The 17,875-nt window shown below is 38.0% G+C and overlaps 1 protein-coding gene across 2 annotated transcripts in view; it reads right to left on the reverse strand.

The window, feature by feature from the left end:
• Positions 1-1,567: 1,567 nt before the first annotated feature.
• Positions 1,568-17,875, reverse strand: part of FILIP1 (filamin A interacting protein 1) — a 197,820-nt gene continuing 181,512 nt past the window's right edge. For both annotated transcript variants that reach the window (XM_082405046.1, XM_082405045.1), the window contains exon 8: positions 1,568-8,035. In XM_082405046.1, coding sequence (XP_082261172.1) covers positions 7,995-8,035 — 41 coding nt within the window. In that variant the 3' untranslated portion in view covers positions 1,568-7,994. The remainder of the gene's footprint in view (positions 8,036-17,875) is intronic.

The following is a 17,875-nucleotide window of genomic DNA, read 5'->3' on the forward strand; positions in this document are numbered from 1 at the left end:
GTTGGTTGGGAAGATGCACAGTTGGTTTCTTTTGGGCTCAAGATCACCTGTGTGTAGCCTTGGAAACAGCCCCCGTCAATCTGCTTTTAATGTGAGCATGCTGGGTTTCAATCAGTTTTCCAATGGTATGACCATTTGGCCAGTGTATTCATTTCTTTACTTGGAATAGAAGATATCATTAATCACATAGTAGCTTTAACAAAATTTGCTGAGCAAACTTTAAATGATAGTCATCAAACCAATAGCTTGCTCAGTTCTGAAGTCTCCATAAGGAGGAAAGTGGTCTTACAAAATCACATAGTCCTTGATATTCTAACTGCTTCCCAAGGGGGAACTTGTGATATAATGCATACTGAATGTTGGGTTTTTATACCTGATGTGTCTTCTGATGTAACTCATCTTATGACACATATGAAGAATCAAATTTCTGCTCTGAATGATCCTCTTCCCATTTTAGGAGAATATTAGGAAAATGGTTTGATTTAGAAGGATCTTGGCTGAAACATTTACGTAATGACATTTGTTACTTCTATTGGCAATTTTGATTACAGTTTGTGTAACTTATAAATTGGCAGCTTCTTGCCCCTTTTGTGCTGTATATTACCTACTTCTACTAAGATAATGATATCTAGACAACTTGAAACTACTGATCACATCCACAGTTCTCAATAAATTAATGAATGTGCAAAATGCACATATGAGGTAAAATTGGCATAAGTCCTACTGGACAACTTGGAATTTATTATTAGTTCTTGCCAGACATCTTACTAGTACAACCCCCTGAAAGGAAAGAAAGAACCAGACTATTAAGACCCAACATCAAGGGACATGATAGACCCAGGGCATGTAAGCAACCATCCTGGCATCAAGGGACCAAATGTTTCATCACCTAATGCTTTCCATCCAAAGATTAATGATCAAAAAGGGGAAATTGATGAAATAAAATTCATATTTTATGGCAAGACAAGAAAAATTTGAACATAAAATTTTTCTCTGCCTGTTTGGGCCTCCTCCCTCCCCTTCAGTGTGTGTTGTGCATCTGCATTAATCAGACTTCCTTAGAAAACAAGCTTCCCTCTTAATCTTGTAAAGGGTCAGGATGATCCACTACTCCCTTTGTACGAGCAGATCTGGATTGTATAAACTGGCAATACTGTACATCATTTGACATATAACCCTTTGTCTCAAAAACTTATGTGACTGTACTTTGACCTCTAACAGATGGAACAGTCCTCAGAGTTTTCTAAAAGATTGTCTCCCAGGTTATAATCCTCAGATTGGCTCAAATAAAATTTACCATTTTTTTCTTAGATTGACTATTGATTAATTTTTCATCTACTGTATAATAAATTTGATTTCTTGTATTTATTGCATCAGAGATTGATCCAAGTTGATTTTAAAGTTGTCCTTTTCCTGATTTTTATGTAGTGTATTAAACTTTTTCAGTTAGGCATTTAAGAAAATCCTTTTGTTCTCACACTGAGAGACTGTCTGATTAGCCTGAGGTCATTGGTGTTGTGATGAAGATTTTGCAAGTTCACAAATAACCACAGTCAGTAATCAGAAATACAAGTCAAGCAAGATATTTTAATGGTTAATCTCATTAGAGGAAAGACAATGACACCAAAATTCCTTAGTAGACAGTCTAAGAACTTTGTTTTGGGAAGGAAATAAGGTTTCATTTCTCATAATTCCACACTTTCTTTAAATGAAAGAACATAACTCCAATGAGACCTCAGACTTCATAACTTCCACTGTATAGAACCTCAGTCAATTACATACCATGGCATATAGTTTTCCATCATTTATCTATTACAGGTGCCATCAATTATAGGTAAGGTCTTCCTTTCAAATACGATGTTGCAATTTCTTGTTTGACAGCCAACCGACACATGTGTAACAGTGAAATTATTTTTAAAAAGGGAGGGGCCATGGAGGAAAGAAACTTTCCTTACTCCATGAGAAAGACAATTTGCCAACAAACAATTGAAATATAATGAGGTCAGTGCCATATAAAATGTGTGCACAGGGACTTGTAGAGGGTCTGGGGAGGTACCACACCTTATCCTCTTTATGATGTCAAAAACTAAATTGTGAGGAAATTGGTCCTCAGGTCTAAGTGATATTGTGGTTCTCTACCCAGGAGAGAAGAGATTCAAAAATAAAGGGACGTAGAGAAAGTTGAACCTTATACTACACTTATTATTAATAATTTGCAAAACCGTATACCCTGGCTGATCATGTCCTTTTTCTCAAGCAAGATCTTAGCAGATTGCCATTGCCCTAGAAACAGAGATCTCCGGTTCCTTCCACTTCGGGGAGATGCTCAGTTTGTTAGCTTATGTACTCCATTTGTCCCACTGCCTACTTGCACCAGTGCTCTATGTGGGAACCGGTGCTTAGCCTCTTTGTGAATCAAAAATGACTGACCACAACTCTCTTGTTAGGATAGCACAGACCATCTGGTGATCTGATGATAAGGGCCCTTTGTCCTTGCAGAGAGCATATCTTCCCTTAGAATCAGTGATTATTGAGAGTTTTCTCTTGTTAAATCCAGATACTCTGCATCTGAAACCTTCAATGGGTACAGAGGCTTCTGCAAGGGTAGAATCACCAGGCAGGGCAATTTGGTGAGGAAGATCTGGCACAGAACACCCTGCTGAAGGAGCAACACTTTGGGATTAGGAGTCAATAATTAAGTGCCTATAAAACACCCTGCCATTTTGACTATCCATATACCTTGTTCTCAAGGAGGAGAAAGAAATGGGAGTAAGAGTCAGAAAGACCAAAACTGAGTATGTGTTTATGGTCATGGAAAACTTCTGTGAAGATTAGGAGACAGAGCAGTTGGAAGAAGGAATTATATTGCCTTTTGCAAACATTTATCCAGTATATTCTATTCACTGTGAGGAATATGCAAGTCCTGCCTCTGAGAAGCTTACAGTCAAACTAGGGAGGCAGCATTTTACACCAATGCCGGTCAGTATAAGGCAGAATGGGACAAATGGACTCCTGAAGAGAAAGAAGAAAATTATTTTATCCTTAGAGATACTTATCTCTGAAAGAGATGCTGGAAATAATACCAGGGAAAACTAAAGGAGGACTGATTATCTTTAAAAAAAAAATGATCTGGGAACTGCAGGGAACTGGGTTCCTACCATCATCTGTGGACCAGGTTGCTGTGCCTGGAACCACGCAGTCACTAGTGTTGCCCCAGCTGAAGACAGACCTCAGTGTTTGACATTGTTCATACGTTCCTTGGGATTCACTGAATACAAATTACAAAAGCAGACTTTAATGACATTCAGAAAAAGAAAAAGAAAAGCGTTTGGTGCAGTGTGCCCTATTGCCAACAAACATGGGGCCCAGAGAAGTTGCTCCGGTTTCTCTACCTGGGGGAAAAGCCTGTCCTCATTAAAAGTGACTCTAGCCCAGGACTCAAAGGCTAGACTCAAATCCATTTGAGCGTATTTGATGGAAAGCCTGAGACCCCTTCTCCCAGGAAGTCATGAAATAACAGTCTTTTGGCCAGGGCTCTTAAACCATGTGCCCCAAAGTGCTCCACTCCTCCAAGAAGAGAAGCCAAAGAGCTGCAATTATGGGCAAGACCCCTAACATCTGCACCTTTCCTGTGGAAGGCATCTTTGGGTAGACATCAGCCTTGCCTGCTTTTTGGATATGTGTATCTTTAAATAATAGGAGAAACCCATTCCTTTGTCCCCAGTAAGGCAAAGATACATTTGGATTGGCTATGGCAATGGACCACCATTTCCGGCACAAGGCTGACAAATAAAAGAGATCAGAGCACAACCCCACAGTCACTCCCAGCACACTCTACTGAAACCATTACCCAACTGCCAATGTAGAGGCTGGCTGAGGGCTGCTGGAAAACCTCAGGAGCGTTCACTCTACTGAGTAATCTCCCTTTAGACTGACAGCGGAACGCAGTGGGAAATATCTGAATGTTGATGGACAAAGCATTTGGGGAGGCTAAAGGGGCGAGGGAAACCCTGCAACCAGCTGCGTCTCTTGGTGTCTTACAGTGTTCATCTCACTAAGGCATCAAACTATGATGTAACTCCAAGGAAAAGCGTCTCTCATTTTGGCAGATCTGCTGTACCGCTTCTGCATATTCACAGTGATAAACACCATATTTTAAAGAAAATACAAAATGCAGAAGGGAAAACTATTTTAAAGCAAACAATTTTAAGTAAAAAAGAAGGTTGAATAATCATTTTAAATGATTTTAATTTGATGAATATTATGTTCCAACTCAAAAAAGAATATTGCACAATGCTTTCATACCACAATTGTTATTTTTCTCACTCTGGTGAGATTTTGATAAACACAGTTGGCTTTGGAAATAACACAGAGAATGTCTTAATTGGTTAAATAATTTCAATAGCCTGTCAAGAACTGAAAGTAGGATATTACATTCATAGAAAAAACAAGTACATATCCATAAATTCACTCGGCTGTAGTGAAAAATAATAAACTTCTCATGGATTTAATAAAACTTAAAGGAAACAAAATTGAGAATGCTGTGAAAATAGAATGTAGCTCCAAAATTTTTCAATGCAATCTTTTGCTTTTGAAAATCCATTAAACCTTGCAAGACTTCTAAGAATACCTGATCACATTGTAAGTCTCTTATATTGGAAGAGCTAACATCTGATATTTTTAAAGCAAAATCTAAATAAATACAGATCTGAATTGTTAAAATAACAAAATCTGTGAATGGTGAGGTAAAATTACCCAAATAACATAAACAAACAAAAAGAAAACAACACCAGAAAATAAATGAATCATGTCATGGCACCTAATAAACATTTCTGTGTAAATTTATGAATCTACAGCATTTTCTGTAAGTAACAAACACAATTTTCATCATTTAGTTATGGAGTAAATGCTGAAAATTTAAGAAAATAAAATTTTAGTGGTCACTAAGCAAAATTAATTCCATGAAACTCTCCCAATTTTTATGAACTTGTTACAACAATTTTTGTCATTTTTCCTTTTTGCCTTCTAATTAGTATTTTTAGCAGAGGCGTAAACACTGGAGTCCGGAGGGGCGTATAGGCCTCAGATGCCAGATATGTTTTTTTTTAAACTTTCATCTTGCATTTTTGTTGTTTTTAGAATTGTTGCTCATCAAATTCATGAACACACCCTACTTTTGCTATGTTTTTTATTTATTTCCAGGAAAATTCAACCACAGTATAAATAGAAAAGGCACAGACATATTAAATGCATTGTCTGATACACCATTTACTCCTCGCACTGGTTTTTAGAAGCTGTGAATTATTTCAATAGTGTTGGTGTCTCTGTTAATGTTTAAGCTAGATATTCCACACCATGATTTTTTTTCAAATGGTGGTCCTAAGATGCAGTTCATTCTGCACATTTTGTGACCATTCCAGGCATCTAATATCTGGAATATTTCCTCTACCACTAACTTCATCAAACCCTAATATTTTTTGACATACTTGAAAAAAAATCTTTGTAGAAGATACCCTCAAAAAACATTCTCCTATCAAAAAGAAAAGGGCAACATAATGGATTAGTTCAATTATATGCCTTAACCTGGAAACACTGATTATGACTATATTTCAGAAAACCTAATTATTCCATTCAAAACTGATTCTCATTCATACTGATGATTGGAGATTTGCTTATGATAAAAAATATAGAAATTATGTGAGTCTGGGATGGTGCCAGGATTGCACATGGGGGGCAATTTTTTCAATTGGATGTTGATATTGGAATATGACTATTTATGACCTTGTTTGTTTATTCATTAGATAAGGATATGACTATTTGGTGTTTTCTATTTTCTGTTAATTTTTAATATTCTATTATTTTATTTCAAGACTTTTTTTAATTAATTTAGGTTAATTTTACTCATCTGTCACTCAGATTCCATTAGAGTTTAAAGAAAGGATTTAACCATAGCAGAGGAAGAAAAGAGCTCTGTATCCATCTGAATGACTTGGATCACACCATCACCCTCACTCTGCTTTGCAAGTACCAAATTTCATTATAAATGCAGGAGGAATAAAAACTTTCGGTCCAAATATATATAAATTTTTTGTAATATTTTAAATTAAAGTCAAGAAGTATTTAAAGCTTTATCCTCTAGCCTGTTCACTCTTAGTGTAATAAAATTCCCACATGTTCAGAAAGTTACTTGTTTCAGATGCTAGTTTGTGATAGATCAGAATATTTTTGCCATAAGAAGTATAAGCATTGGCAAATAGGGAACTTAACTGTGAATCAAAAAATACAACAATACTAAATAAAACCCTTTTCTCATTGAAATTGTCTTTACAATTCAGAAACATTTTCAGAAATCAAAAGCCATAACAATTTTTAAAATCTTCACACATACACACTCTAGTTTTCTTAATCAGTAATGAAAGCCTTGTAGGTCTGTGATGCATTCACAATCATTCATGCTAGGACAAACCTACTGTAGCATTTCTTTTACTTACAAAAATCAAAACTAATTTTACATAAAATATAGTTATTTAATTTATAATAGCTACTGAATATGATTTGCTAATTCCACAAGGTATACCTTAAAACCTAATATTTCTGTTCCAGAGATTCAGTGTGGATTTCCCTCTGTGGCCTTAGGAGCCTGGATAAAGCCGTGGACTGGAGAAATGGGCCAATAGTATTACTTGTGTGCTTTCTAGTTATCCTTGTGACACTCAGAAGCATTCTTCCTTTAATCTCAGTAAAGTGACGTGAGGCATGATTTCTGCACCTAGAAAATGTGTCAACTCTTCAGTTATCTTTCAGTTATCTTTTTAAAGACCTTATTGAAAACATGTCCATATTAACAAAGTCTTTTTTTAAAAAAACCTATACTATTAGGGTTTCAAGTAGATTTCTGATGCATATTTTCACATAAACCTAAATTCAACAGCAGGTCTGACACTGAGATTTGAGTAATGTATGTTTGCTTTGAACCTTTAAAGAATATATTCTCTAACCTATATGTGGTTATGAAAACCTGTCCAAATCCTAGCTATCAAGAAAAAAAAAGTTATCTATCTTGGGATTTCTCCTACCATATTTTAAAAAGATGCTGATAGCATCTAGGTCAGTGTTTATTTTCAGGCTTTCATTTGGGTAGATTGTGAGAAATATCCTGATATCACAGTCCTTATTATAAGTCCTGTACATATAAGTAAACAACGCAAACAAATATAATTGAACTGTCAGTAGAGGATGTCCCTGTAAGTCTTACTGGTTAAACGCATACAGCTCCTTCTATTAATTTGTTCCATACGAAACCCAATTCATCCAGGGTTTTGGGCACAGAACACTAGAAAGAGCAACTTTAAAAACTGGCTTAAGTATTTAAAATTAAGCTCTTAAGTCAGTGTTATTTGTTAGTGTTGAACCATGATCAGAACCACAGCACTGTACAAACAATAATAACACCTTTTCCAGAATCTCCTGCTTTGCATTTACCTCTTGAATTTACCCCAGGAAATATGTAGAGTGTTGTACTTTTTTTTTTTTTCAGAAATAACAAGCTGATGAAAGAAAATAAGTATAGGTTACCATTTTGAATGCACCAATACCCATGCTTTGAAGAACTGACAGTGTATTCTACAGATACATGTGCCATAGACTATGAAAAAGGAAACACTTTAGTAAAAAATCACATTACAAAGTGTATTATAAAAATAAATTACACAGCATGTGCCCATGGACCTGAAAGCTTTGCCAAAGGAAGAGAAATTTATTTCGACATAAAGATTGAATTGCTCTCATGCTACGTATTTTTATTTTGTCAGCAACACCATGTTCAGTTTTTACATTTGTATCCTCAAAAAAATTCACTGGAAGTAGAAAATTATTTCCAGTCCTGATCAGTAGCATAGAGGACCTTAGTGATGGTGGAGAGCTGGAGAAATACTATCCATTCAACAGGGATTCAGAAGACGTACACACACCCAGTGTGTGCTCGGTTTACCATTTCATCTGGAGTTCATACGTAACTGGTGTATGATGATGCTTTCTACAAAGAGAAGAAAGATACGGCATTTTCAATTAAACTGAGACTCAAATCAGTAGTTTATGTGAGGGTCAATACCAAATCATTTCACTAAAAGACCATAGGTGTTAAACAAGAAAACAAACAAAAATAGGTGCATGAGCCCAATAGCTTCTCCCGCAGACCTTTCCTATTCTTGGGTAAGTTCTTTATATTGACATAGGAGCTTTACCCCTAAATTCTTGAAGCTTTTTAGAAACCATGTCTAATATTCTAACCATATTCGATTGATTTTCCCCAAGAAAAGCACTGAACACAAAGACAGTCTTTACTATATACAAGCCCCATAGTGGAAACCAGACTATTGCCTAGGATTTCTGTGCTGAACGATAGTCACATACTTCTATTTGTTTATGGGTGTAGATTTGAGTTTTAATAAGGAAATATTCATTATTCCCAAAAAGTCACTAAATACAGATGACTCATTTTTGTCTCTGACTGCTGCTTTTTGCATAATTCTGCATATGCTCTTAAATCTGAATTCATTTTTATGAAAGTAAATAAAAATAGATTCAGAAATAACAATTAGAACAGTACCAGCCACAATGAGTAATATTTATATTTATTTGATTGATTTCACTTTTAACCTTTATGCCTTTGTGAACATTTATCATCTTTTTTTTCATTATGCCATGGAGGCCCTACTACATGCCCATCACTGTGCTGGGCATGGAACTACATTGGTGAGCAAAATGAAGCAGGGCCCTGCCTTTGCTGAGATAAAGAGCAGAGGAAAGAAATAACTAAGCCTCAAATGGTTTCTCTGTCTGAAAAATGTATTACCTCCCGGTCAACTAATGTCAAGGTTTATGAACAGCGTAAGGAAATTTCCACCTAGTATTTTCATGTTAGTCTCAAATTCTTACTATTTACATTTTTTTAACATGGATAATTAATATCTAAGTAAACATTAATTAAAACTCATTATGTCATAGACCTAGAGGTTTACTTCACACTGACCACTAGGTGGAGATATTTCCATTCCTTCCCTTGACCTTTCCGAATTGAATTTGGGATAAAACAGATAAAGTAAATACATAAATGTTTTATATACTTAATAATAACTAGCTATGAAGGTTTTGAAAAGCTTTTAAGACATAGGTATGATTTTTTTACTGTACCAGAAACCCATAAAAATCATTATCTCGTTTTATCTTTGGAAAATTGTTCTAGCCTCAAATTTTTTCAGGGCCTAAAATTGTATCAAAACCTTCAGGTAAAAACTAAAAACACTAAATAAAATATTATGCAGGTAAAAATCAGGATCTCACATTAAAATGTTATTTCCCACTCAACACTTTTTCTTTTTAAAAATTTCTATAGTGGGTTTCAAAGAGGGAAAAGACGTAGGTCTCAAACCTCCTTAATAGAATTATCTTCCCCATTTTCCTCCCTTAAGAGATCATAGGAAACATACATTTAAAAGAGAGAAATCTAGAATTGTTCTTATTGTAGATGTAATTCAGAATGCGTGTGCCTTTGTTTCCTCATTACAAAATGAGGGTATCAGAAATCATCTCTCAAATCCCTGGCAGGGCTAATATTTTTTTACTACAGTACCTTCTTCTCTCCCCTTGAGTGTGCAAACCTCTAAATTCCTAGAGTTGCCTTCTCCTAATCCTAGCATTTTATAGTCTCCGTAATAATAATGGCTTTTCAAGATACATGCACCCCAATGTTCATTGCAGCACTATTTACAATAGCCAGGACATGGAAGCAACCTAAGTGTCCATTGACAGATGAATGGATAAAGAAGATGTGGTATGTATATACAATGGACTATTACTCAGCCATAAAAAGGAAAACGAAGTTGTGCCATTTGCAGCAACATGGATGGACCTAGAGACTGTCATACTGAGTGAAGTAAGTCAGACAGAGAAAGACAATTATCCTATGATATCACTCATATGTGGAATCTAAAAAACTGGTACAAACAAATTTATTTACAAAACAGAAATAGAGTCACAGATGTAGAAAACAATTTTATGGTTACCAGGGGTGAAGGGGGGAGGGAGGGATAAACTGGGAGATTGGGATTGACATATACACACAACTATATATAAAATAGATAACTAATAAGAACCTACTGTATAGCACAGGGAACTCTACTCAGTACTCTGTAATGACCTATATGGGAAAAGAATATAAAAAAGAGTGGATATACGTATATGTAAAACTGATTCTCTTTGCTGTACAGTAGAAAGTAACACAACATTGTAAGTCACCTATACTCCAATTTAGAAAAAAAATAATAATAGCTTTTCAGAATTAGTATTTGGTGAAAATACATATGGCAAGAGTACATACATAGAAACAATGTCTTGGTTGGACCATTACATCTTATTATTATTTTTAAGGTAGCAAACTGGTAATCCATGCATGATATATATATTAATGCTATTAATCAGATTATGTTACTAAAAAGACTATCTCAAAAATACTTGACAATGCCAAATAAGAGAGTTTATTTTATTTTATTCAACTTCAATAATAAAAGATGGGGTTTAATATTTATGTACATAAAATTTACTTTAAGTCAAACAAGCCCAAGTTATTTTATTTTATAACATAGAGTCATATTTCATCTTGTTTCTAAAGACAGTGAGATAAGATCTATATGATAGTGGCTCTATCATAGAGACATATTTCATCTTGTTTCTAAAGACAGTGAGATAAGATCTATATGATAGTGGCTCTATCATTTGAAACTTACTAAGCATATTTGTTAAATCTATGTTTGCTTATTATCTATGTTTTCCCCAAATCTGTAAACTGACTCAGATAAGAATCACCCAGCGAATACACAAACTTATGAGAAATAAAAAAGGTTGTTTTAAGGTATTAAATTTTGAGGTGACTTATGACACAGCAAAACTATCTGATGCATAGGGAGTTAATGGTTGCCAGCAAAAGTAATAATAAAATAAAAATGCTTCGGGGATTAATGCCATTATTTGTGCGCTTTTTTTTTAAAGACTGAATTCCCAAGTCTCTTCCTTTTTTTTTTATGATTTAGTACAATAAAATAATGTTATAGATTTTATTGAAGTTACAAAGTCAGTGAGCAAATCTTTTTCCATCTACTACTCTGTCTTCATTTCATCTCAGAATAAGACCCAAATAAGTCATTTGGGACCTCTAAGGTGACCTAAGTACAATCAGATGTAATTCTGTAATCTAAATTTTACTCTTTTTACAGATACCACTTTTCTGACATTAGTAATCTGTAGAATATATGAGGAAGATTGAGACCAAAGCCACAGTTAATTACCACCTCTATCAGCAAACTCAAAATAGCGAAGCATTTAAATTTGGGGCCCTCTGTTGTGTAGATGTTTAATAACAATTTCCATTTTTCTAACTGTAAGAAGAAAAAAACCCTCTAAATCTTAATCAGCATATGTACATGGGATACTGGATTTTTACATATATTTTTATATTAACAGTTGACCAAAGCACTTTTTCCTCTATATGTTTCTCTCAAGTGTTATCTTGAAGGTTTTTTTCTTGAGAAGCTTCAGGTAACACATTAAATACATTGTTTTCATAATATTATTGTGAAATGAATTCATTCTTTTTTTACACTAGCTATTAGATAACTTCCCTGGAAAGGAAGTTTAACGTATTATCAATTCCTAATTACACTTGATTTCTGACCTTACAAAGATGACTCATTTATCCTACTTGGGTGGTATCCCCAAAACTACTGGCCAGCCAGATGACTTGAGATCCAAAGTTGTATACATAAGACAGGATTTGGGGAGAAATCTGGGGGAGAATGTCTCTTGAGTGCTACAGTGGGGCAACCTGGTAACAAACTGGAATTCTGATTCCTCCCAGGAGAACCCCTTGGCTGTGGAGTAAGAAAGATGTATTCCCTGCAAAGTCAGTGCCTTCCTCCCGAGCAGTGCCTATGTTTATGCCCTGCCGAGCCTCAAGGGGACTCTTGAGCTCTGAATTTTAAAAATCAACTCTAGTAAATGAGATCACATCACTTTGATGGGCTCCAAATTCATATACCGAAGACAAAGCAGAGCAAAAGTTCAATTTATAGCAGGACTTTGCATCAGCAAAGGAGGGCTGCTTTATTCACAGGAAACTGCACACCAATGTTACAGAAAACATTTCCTGTTGGATTCTGCATCAATTTGGCTGGCATACGGCCTGTTCCCCTGTTCCATGGCTCCTACTCCCAGGAGCTCTGCCTGGAGAGCGAGGCACTGGCTTAGGGCTATGCCTTTCTTCTCCACCAGCTACCAAACCCCAGCTTTGACCTTGCTGCCTGCAGGGGCATTTATCCTCCTGCAAAAATATCCGCATTCTCTACACCTTTTAGAAGTAGGAGTGCCTAGATATTGTTTACTTCTAAGGTTCATTTTAAGAAACGGCTTCAGTATTCAGTCCTGTTACTATCACGTGAATTCAGACGTTATTCAGAGTTCTGATAAAACATCTGTTTTAAATAGGAAATCCAATAAACTTCCTCTGTTGATTTGGACTTGTATTCTTCTTTTGGATTCAGCTCGGCTAATTAAAAATACTTCCGCTAATCAGTTGTGTCATTTGCTTCAGGAAACTTTGGAATCGGATGATACAAACTCTCTTGAGGTTTCTCAACCACCTAAGAGTTTATTTGCTTCCTTACAAAACATTTTCCACTCCATCATCAGGCCAAATCTTCCCCTCGCCCGCCCCCCAGGTTGCAGGAGTTACCAATCATCGCAGTTATGATTGGTAGCTTTTTTTTCAGGCAAACTAATTGTTACCTCTCACACAGATTACTGTTCCCCCAGATACAAGCAAATTGGAACTAGTTATCCCATAGATAACATTAATTATAAATAAAAACTAAATGGTGGAAAAATAGCTAAGTACCTGAGCCAAGCGTGCTCAGGTTCTACTTTTTAGACACAGGTGTTAGATGCTAGATGCTGAGATCAGCTTAGGTTGATCTAAGTCTACGGTTGGTCACAGGATAGCATGGAATATAACATTATGTGTGAAAATTGAGAAGGGCATTGTGTTTTTTAGATAAGGATAATGTTCATCAAATTGCTGTTATGAGAACTTTGACACACAGGGTTTCTATGTAGATAGCTCAATATCGCAAATCCTTTGGCAATATTATTTTGGCCCATTGCGCGGGTATTTTTAGTCTATGTATGAATATACACTTTGCTCACTTGAAGTAGTTTACTTGTATGAAATCCTGAATAAGGTACTGGGAGAAACTGAAGCTCTGGCTTCATCATTAATAAGATAATGAGACACTCTAAGCGTTGGGGGTTTTCTTGTTTTGTTTTTGTTTTCATCTTTAATAATAGGGATAATTATCTTCTTGGCCTCTAAAGTCTAGTTCATTTCTAAACAGCCCTTGGCTTTGCAATTCTGTCCATCACACATACATAATATTAGCACAAGTAGAGAGGCCAAAACTACTTTTACCAGATAAGCAATTAATTATTAGTTCTTAGGAAAAGCATTATGGCAGACTCTTTTAAGTGGCTCACTGAACAAGAGTGAAGCGTCTCATATTATCACTCTAGGGAGGAATGCCAGAATCATAAAAGATCATAGCTGAATGCTAAGCCATAAGCCAAGGTAAGGTGGTTTGCCAAAGGTTACAGAGCCTTCCTCTGATCTCCTGGTCAGTCCTATGTCAGGAATCTAGTCCGTTGTTCAGCAATCCACCTTCTCTCCATGTTCGCCTTAATATCTATCCTCAATCTAAAACCTGCTTATGGGTGGTGGTGTTTGATCCCTTAAAACAGAAGCCTCTCTGATGTCTTTCAGAGGGTCCTTCGTGAAACTGAAGAGCAGGACAGATCACCTGGAACTTTTTCTTTCCTGAAGTGCTTTCATGCTCCTCTGGGGGAGTAAGAGAGGATGAGCCGTTCGTAAATAACTCAAGTATGTTTGTGCTTCGCAGGAAGCTCCCAGGCCCCCCTTAGCTCTCCACACGTGTGATAGCGTCAGAGGCGAGAACTCCCCAGTCCAGGACTGCTGGCCGTTTTGCACCCATCACCTGCCACGGTGCCTTTGGAGGGAAACAGCAGTGACTTACACCGTCCAGAACGGCAGCACCCGGATTTCCCCTAATTCTGCTCCCTCTCTCCCTCTGTGTTCTCACGCATGATGTGCCAGCGCCCTCCATATCATTCTCGCAGGTTTCTATTGCAGACTAAGGAGGAAGCAAGAACACCTCTTTCTTCTCCAACTCCCAGCCATCCTTTGACTGTTGGTTTTCTTTCTCTACAGTAAGTACCAACTTTTTTTTACAGCATTTGCTGTAAAAATGTTAAAAATGACAGGCTTTAAACCCCGGCTTAGATTCTGAAATAATGGCTTGTCTTGTTCATGGAGGCAAAGTTCTTAAAAGAGATTTTGAACAGAGGACAGAACCACCAGAAGGAAAGGTTGGAGGAAGGGCAACCCAGGGAGAAGAAACAAGTTGAGCAAGTCAAGGGAAGGTGATCTGGCCACTGTGCAAGGCGTTCTGTGGGCCTGGGGGTGGGGGTCCAGGCGAGGGAAAGGGAGGGTGGGGAGGTAGGGCGCCAGATCACAGAGCCTTGAGTGCCACACCAGGGAGCTGGCCTTGAATGCTGTGGATAGCAAGGAAGCTTGGGAGGGCTTCACATAGAGGAGTGAGATGATCAACTTGCACTTTGACAAACAAAATGAAAAATGAATCAGGAAGTGTTGAGGCTGGAGATTATGGGATCGGTTGGGAGAGTATTAGAGTCATCCAGATGAGAAGTAGTTAGAACCTCCACTCAGGCAGTGACGGGGAAAATGGAGATGTGGGTGCAGCTGCCTCAGGTGTCAGGGGTTTGACAGGGGTATGAGAGACTTGCTGAATGAGTCTCCTTGATGGGCGAGGGGGAAGGAGGGGCCTGAAGTGGCGTCTGGCTTTCTTGAGGGACTGGGTAGCTCAGGACGTTCCTGCTGAGGTGGAGAATTATAGGAGAAGGAAAAAACTTGGAAGAGGGCTGGAAGGGTTGTTGAGAATGGCTTTGAGACGAACTGAGTTGGAGATGTACAGTGCCACGTTGAGTGCGTGGTTGGAGATAGAGGTTTGGTCGTCATCAGCATATGGGAGATAACTGAAGCCATGGGAGTGAATAAAGTAACCAGAATGAGCATGTAGTGCAGGCAAATGGCTTTTGAAAAGGTGAGGAGAAAACCAACCCTTAAGATGCATGCACAAGCAACATGGATGGACCTAGAGATGCTCATACTAAGGGAAGTAAGTCAGACAGAGAAAGACAAATACCATATGATATCACTTATGTGTGGAATCTAAGATATGATACAAGTGAAACTATCTATGAAACAAAACCAGAATCAGGGACATAGAGAACAGACTGGTGGTTGCCAAGGGGGAGGGGGTTGGGGGAGGGATGGATTGGGAGGCTGGGATTAGCAGATGTAAACTTTTATATATAGAATGGATAAACAACAAGGTCCTAGTGTAGAGCGCAGGGAACTATATTCAATATCCTGTGATAAACCATAATGGAAAAGAATATTAAAAAAAGAATGTATATATATGTGTAACTGAATCACTTTGCTGTACAGCAGTAATGAACACAACATTGTAAATCAATTATACTTCAATAAAAAAAAAATGCATGCATACAATAAGGAGCCAGCAAGGGAGACTGAGGCAGGGCAGTCAGAGAAGTTCAAGGAATCAGAAGGAGATTAGATGTCTCAGGCACAGAGGGAGAGGAGCATAGCCTCACCCTACTTTCACCCTTACAGAGATCCGGGGTTTATTCCCTGAAAACACTGACCTAACAAGTTCTGGACCTACATACAAAATGGGCTGAATGCAAGGGAGTGCCTAAACTGTGAGATTCTCCACTTCATCTCCCTGATGTGTTCCCAGAATGCAGGTAGCCTGCCTCAGGAAGGTTACTGGAGGATTTTTCTCCGTAGAAACTACTGGAAGATGAGCTTCGATAGATAGATAGATAGATAGATAGGTGATAGATAGATAGATAGGCAGACAGACAAACAGGTAAGCAAAAGAAGTAGAAGATAAGAACTCCAGGAAACAGAGGATTCAATGTAGGCAATAGGACAACAGCTGAACAGCAGGTGTAAAGGACCACCATTCCAGACTAAGTGGGGAAGCAGAGGGTTGAACTAGTAAGGCTTCCAGGGAAAAGTATGAAACTGATGTGCTTAAGTGTTTGGAAAAATTACTCATATGTGTTTGGTAGATCTATCGGAGCATTTGGAAAAAATACAGATACATAGAAAAGCAAGCAGATGAAAAATTAAAGCAATTATTCTTTTGAAGGGGGAACACGGTAAGAGGAAGGAAACATAATCATAGTAGACTACTTGGCTCAGCAGGGAACAATATTTAAACTTACACTGTAAACATATGAACATGAAACATGCTGGCTGCTGGCTGCTGATGTATCAAAAAATGTGTGATGCAATCATATTGTGAGGATGGGGAAAAGGGAAGGGGAGAGACATGTAAGAGGACTAAATTCTCAAACGTCAAAACAATAATGGGAAGAAAAAGACATCCAAAATTTATCAATTTAGAGTGAGAAATAATTTTCTCTAGGGAGTAGAGCTGAGTTTGGAAAGGGGGGGGGTGAGGTGAGGAACAGTTGTTTTCATTGTCTTTCAGCACTGGCTTGTATTTTAACTGTGTATGAGTTACTTTCACAAAAGTAAAGAATAATTAAAGAATCAACGGGAACAGTGGAAGTGGAGGCAGAAAAGGCCGAGCGTTGTGTCAGTGGCTCCACTGGGCAGGCAAGGAAGGGGGTCAGGGCAGTAGCTATAGAGGACTGCATGGCTGAAGGAAAAACTGTGCTGAGACGGAAGAGGCCAGAGCATATTTACATCCTATGTGGAGGTAACAGGTGAAAAGGAGAAGTTGAAAGAGCAGAGGGTGAGGAGATAACCAAGGATGAGACTGGAGGAGGAAGTAGGGGGGAAGCACTGACCATCGGCTGGGTTGGGGAGGTTTGGGAATAATGCATTCCTGTTTACTGGGAAGCCCCCTCCGTGCTCATCCTGTTACCTCTTGCTCTCTCTCTCTCTCTGCCCTCCTGCCGCCCACATAAACGTGCCCTTCTCATCTAATATCCCTGGGGTTTTCCCAACCAGGAAAGTCTTGCTCTCTCCCCAGTATTCCAAATCTATGAAAGGAATGAGAAATTCAAATCTTTGTGCATCTCACATTCTTGGACAGGTTTTTGTTTCCCTGAAATTATACTCTTCCCACACTGCACATCAAAGCTATGTCTTCACTTCTTTCTTAAAGACATTCAACTAAGAGATCTGGTAACACCCTACCCTTAATGAATACCCTAAAATCTCCAGACAGCCCAAATGCTCCCCGTTCACCTGTCCTCAATGAAAATATAATAAAGATGCCAGTAGAAACTGAATGACTCTGTTTAAGCAGGTGACCTAGACAGGATAGTCATTTTCAAGAAATGATAAATACCTTTTGGGCCGTGTCCCATCTTGGAATGTTTCTGGTACCATGCATAGAATGTGGCCACCATCGTAGTATGTGGAAACAGCCAACCCACAAAAATTATTCTCAGGAGGGTAAGACCAGGGCTGCCTCTGTAGCTGTGTGGATGGGGCCCTGCCTGTCCCCCGACGGAGCCGTCACACTGAAATCTGTGGAAACGGCACCCCTCCCTCCCCAGGACGGGACCTGACAGCAGCTGTTCCTAGCTGCCCTAGTGACACCCCTGCTATTTCACTACACAGTACTATGTTTCAGGACAGGGAAAAGACTCTAACTTTTTCATCCCATTC

The sequence above is a fragment of the Balaenoptera borealis genome (genome assembly GCF_965194805.1).
Source record: "Balaenoptera borealis genome assembly, chromosome: 9".
In the NCBI taxonomy this organism is placed as follows: Eukaryota; Metazoa; Chordata; class Mammalia; order Artiodactyla; family Balaenopteridae; genus Balaenoptera; species Balaenoptera borealis.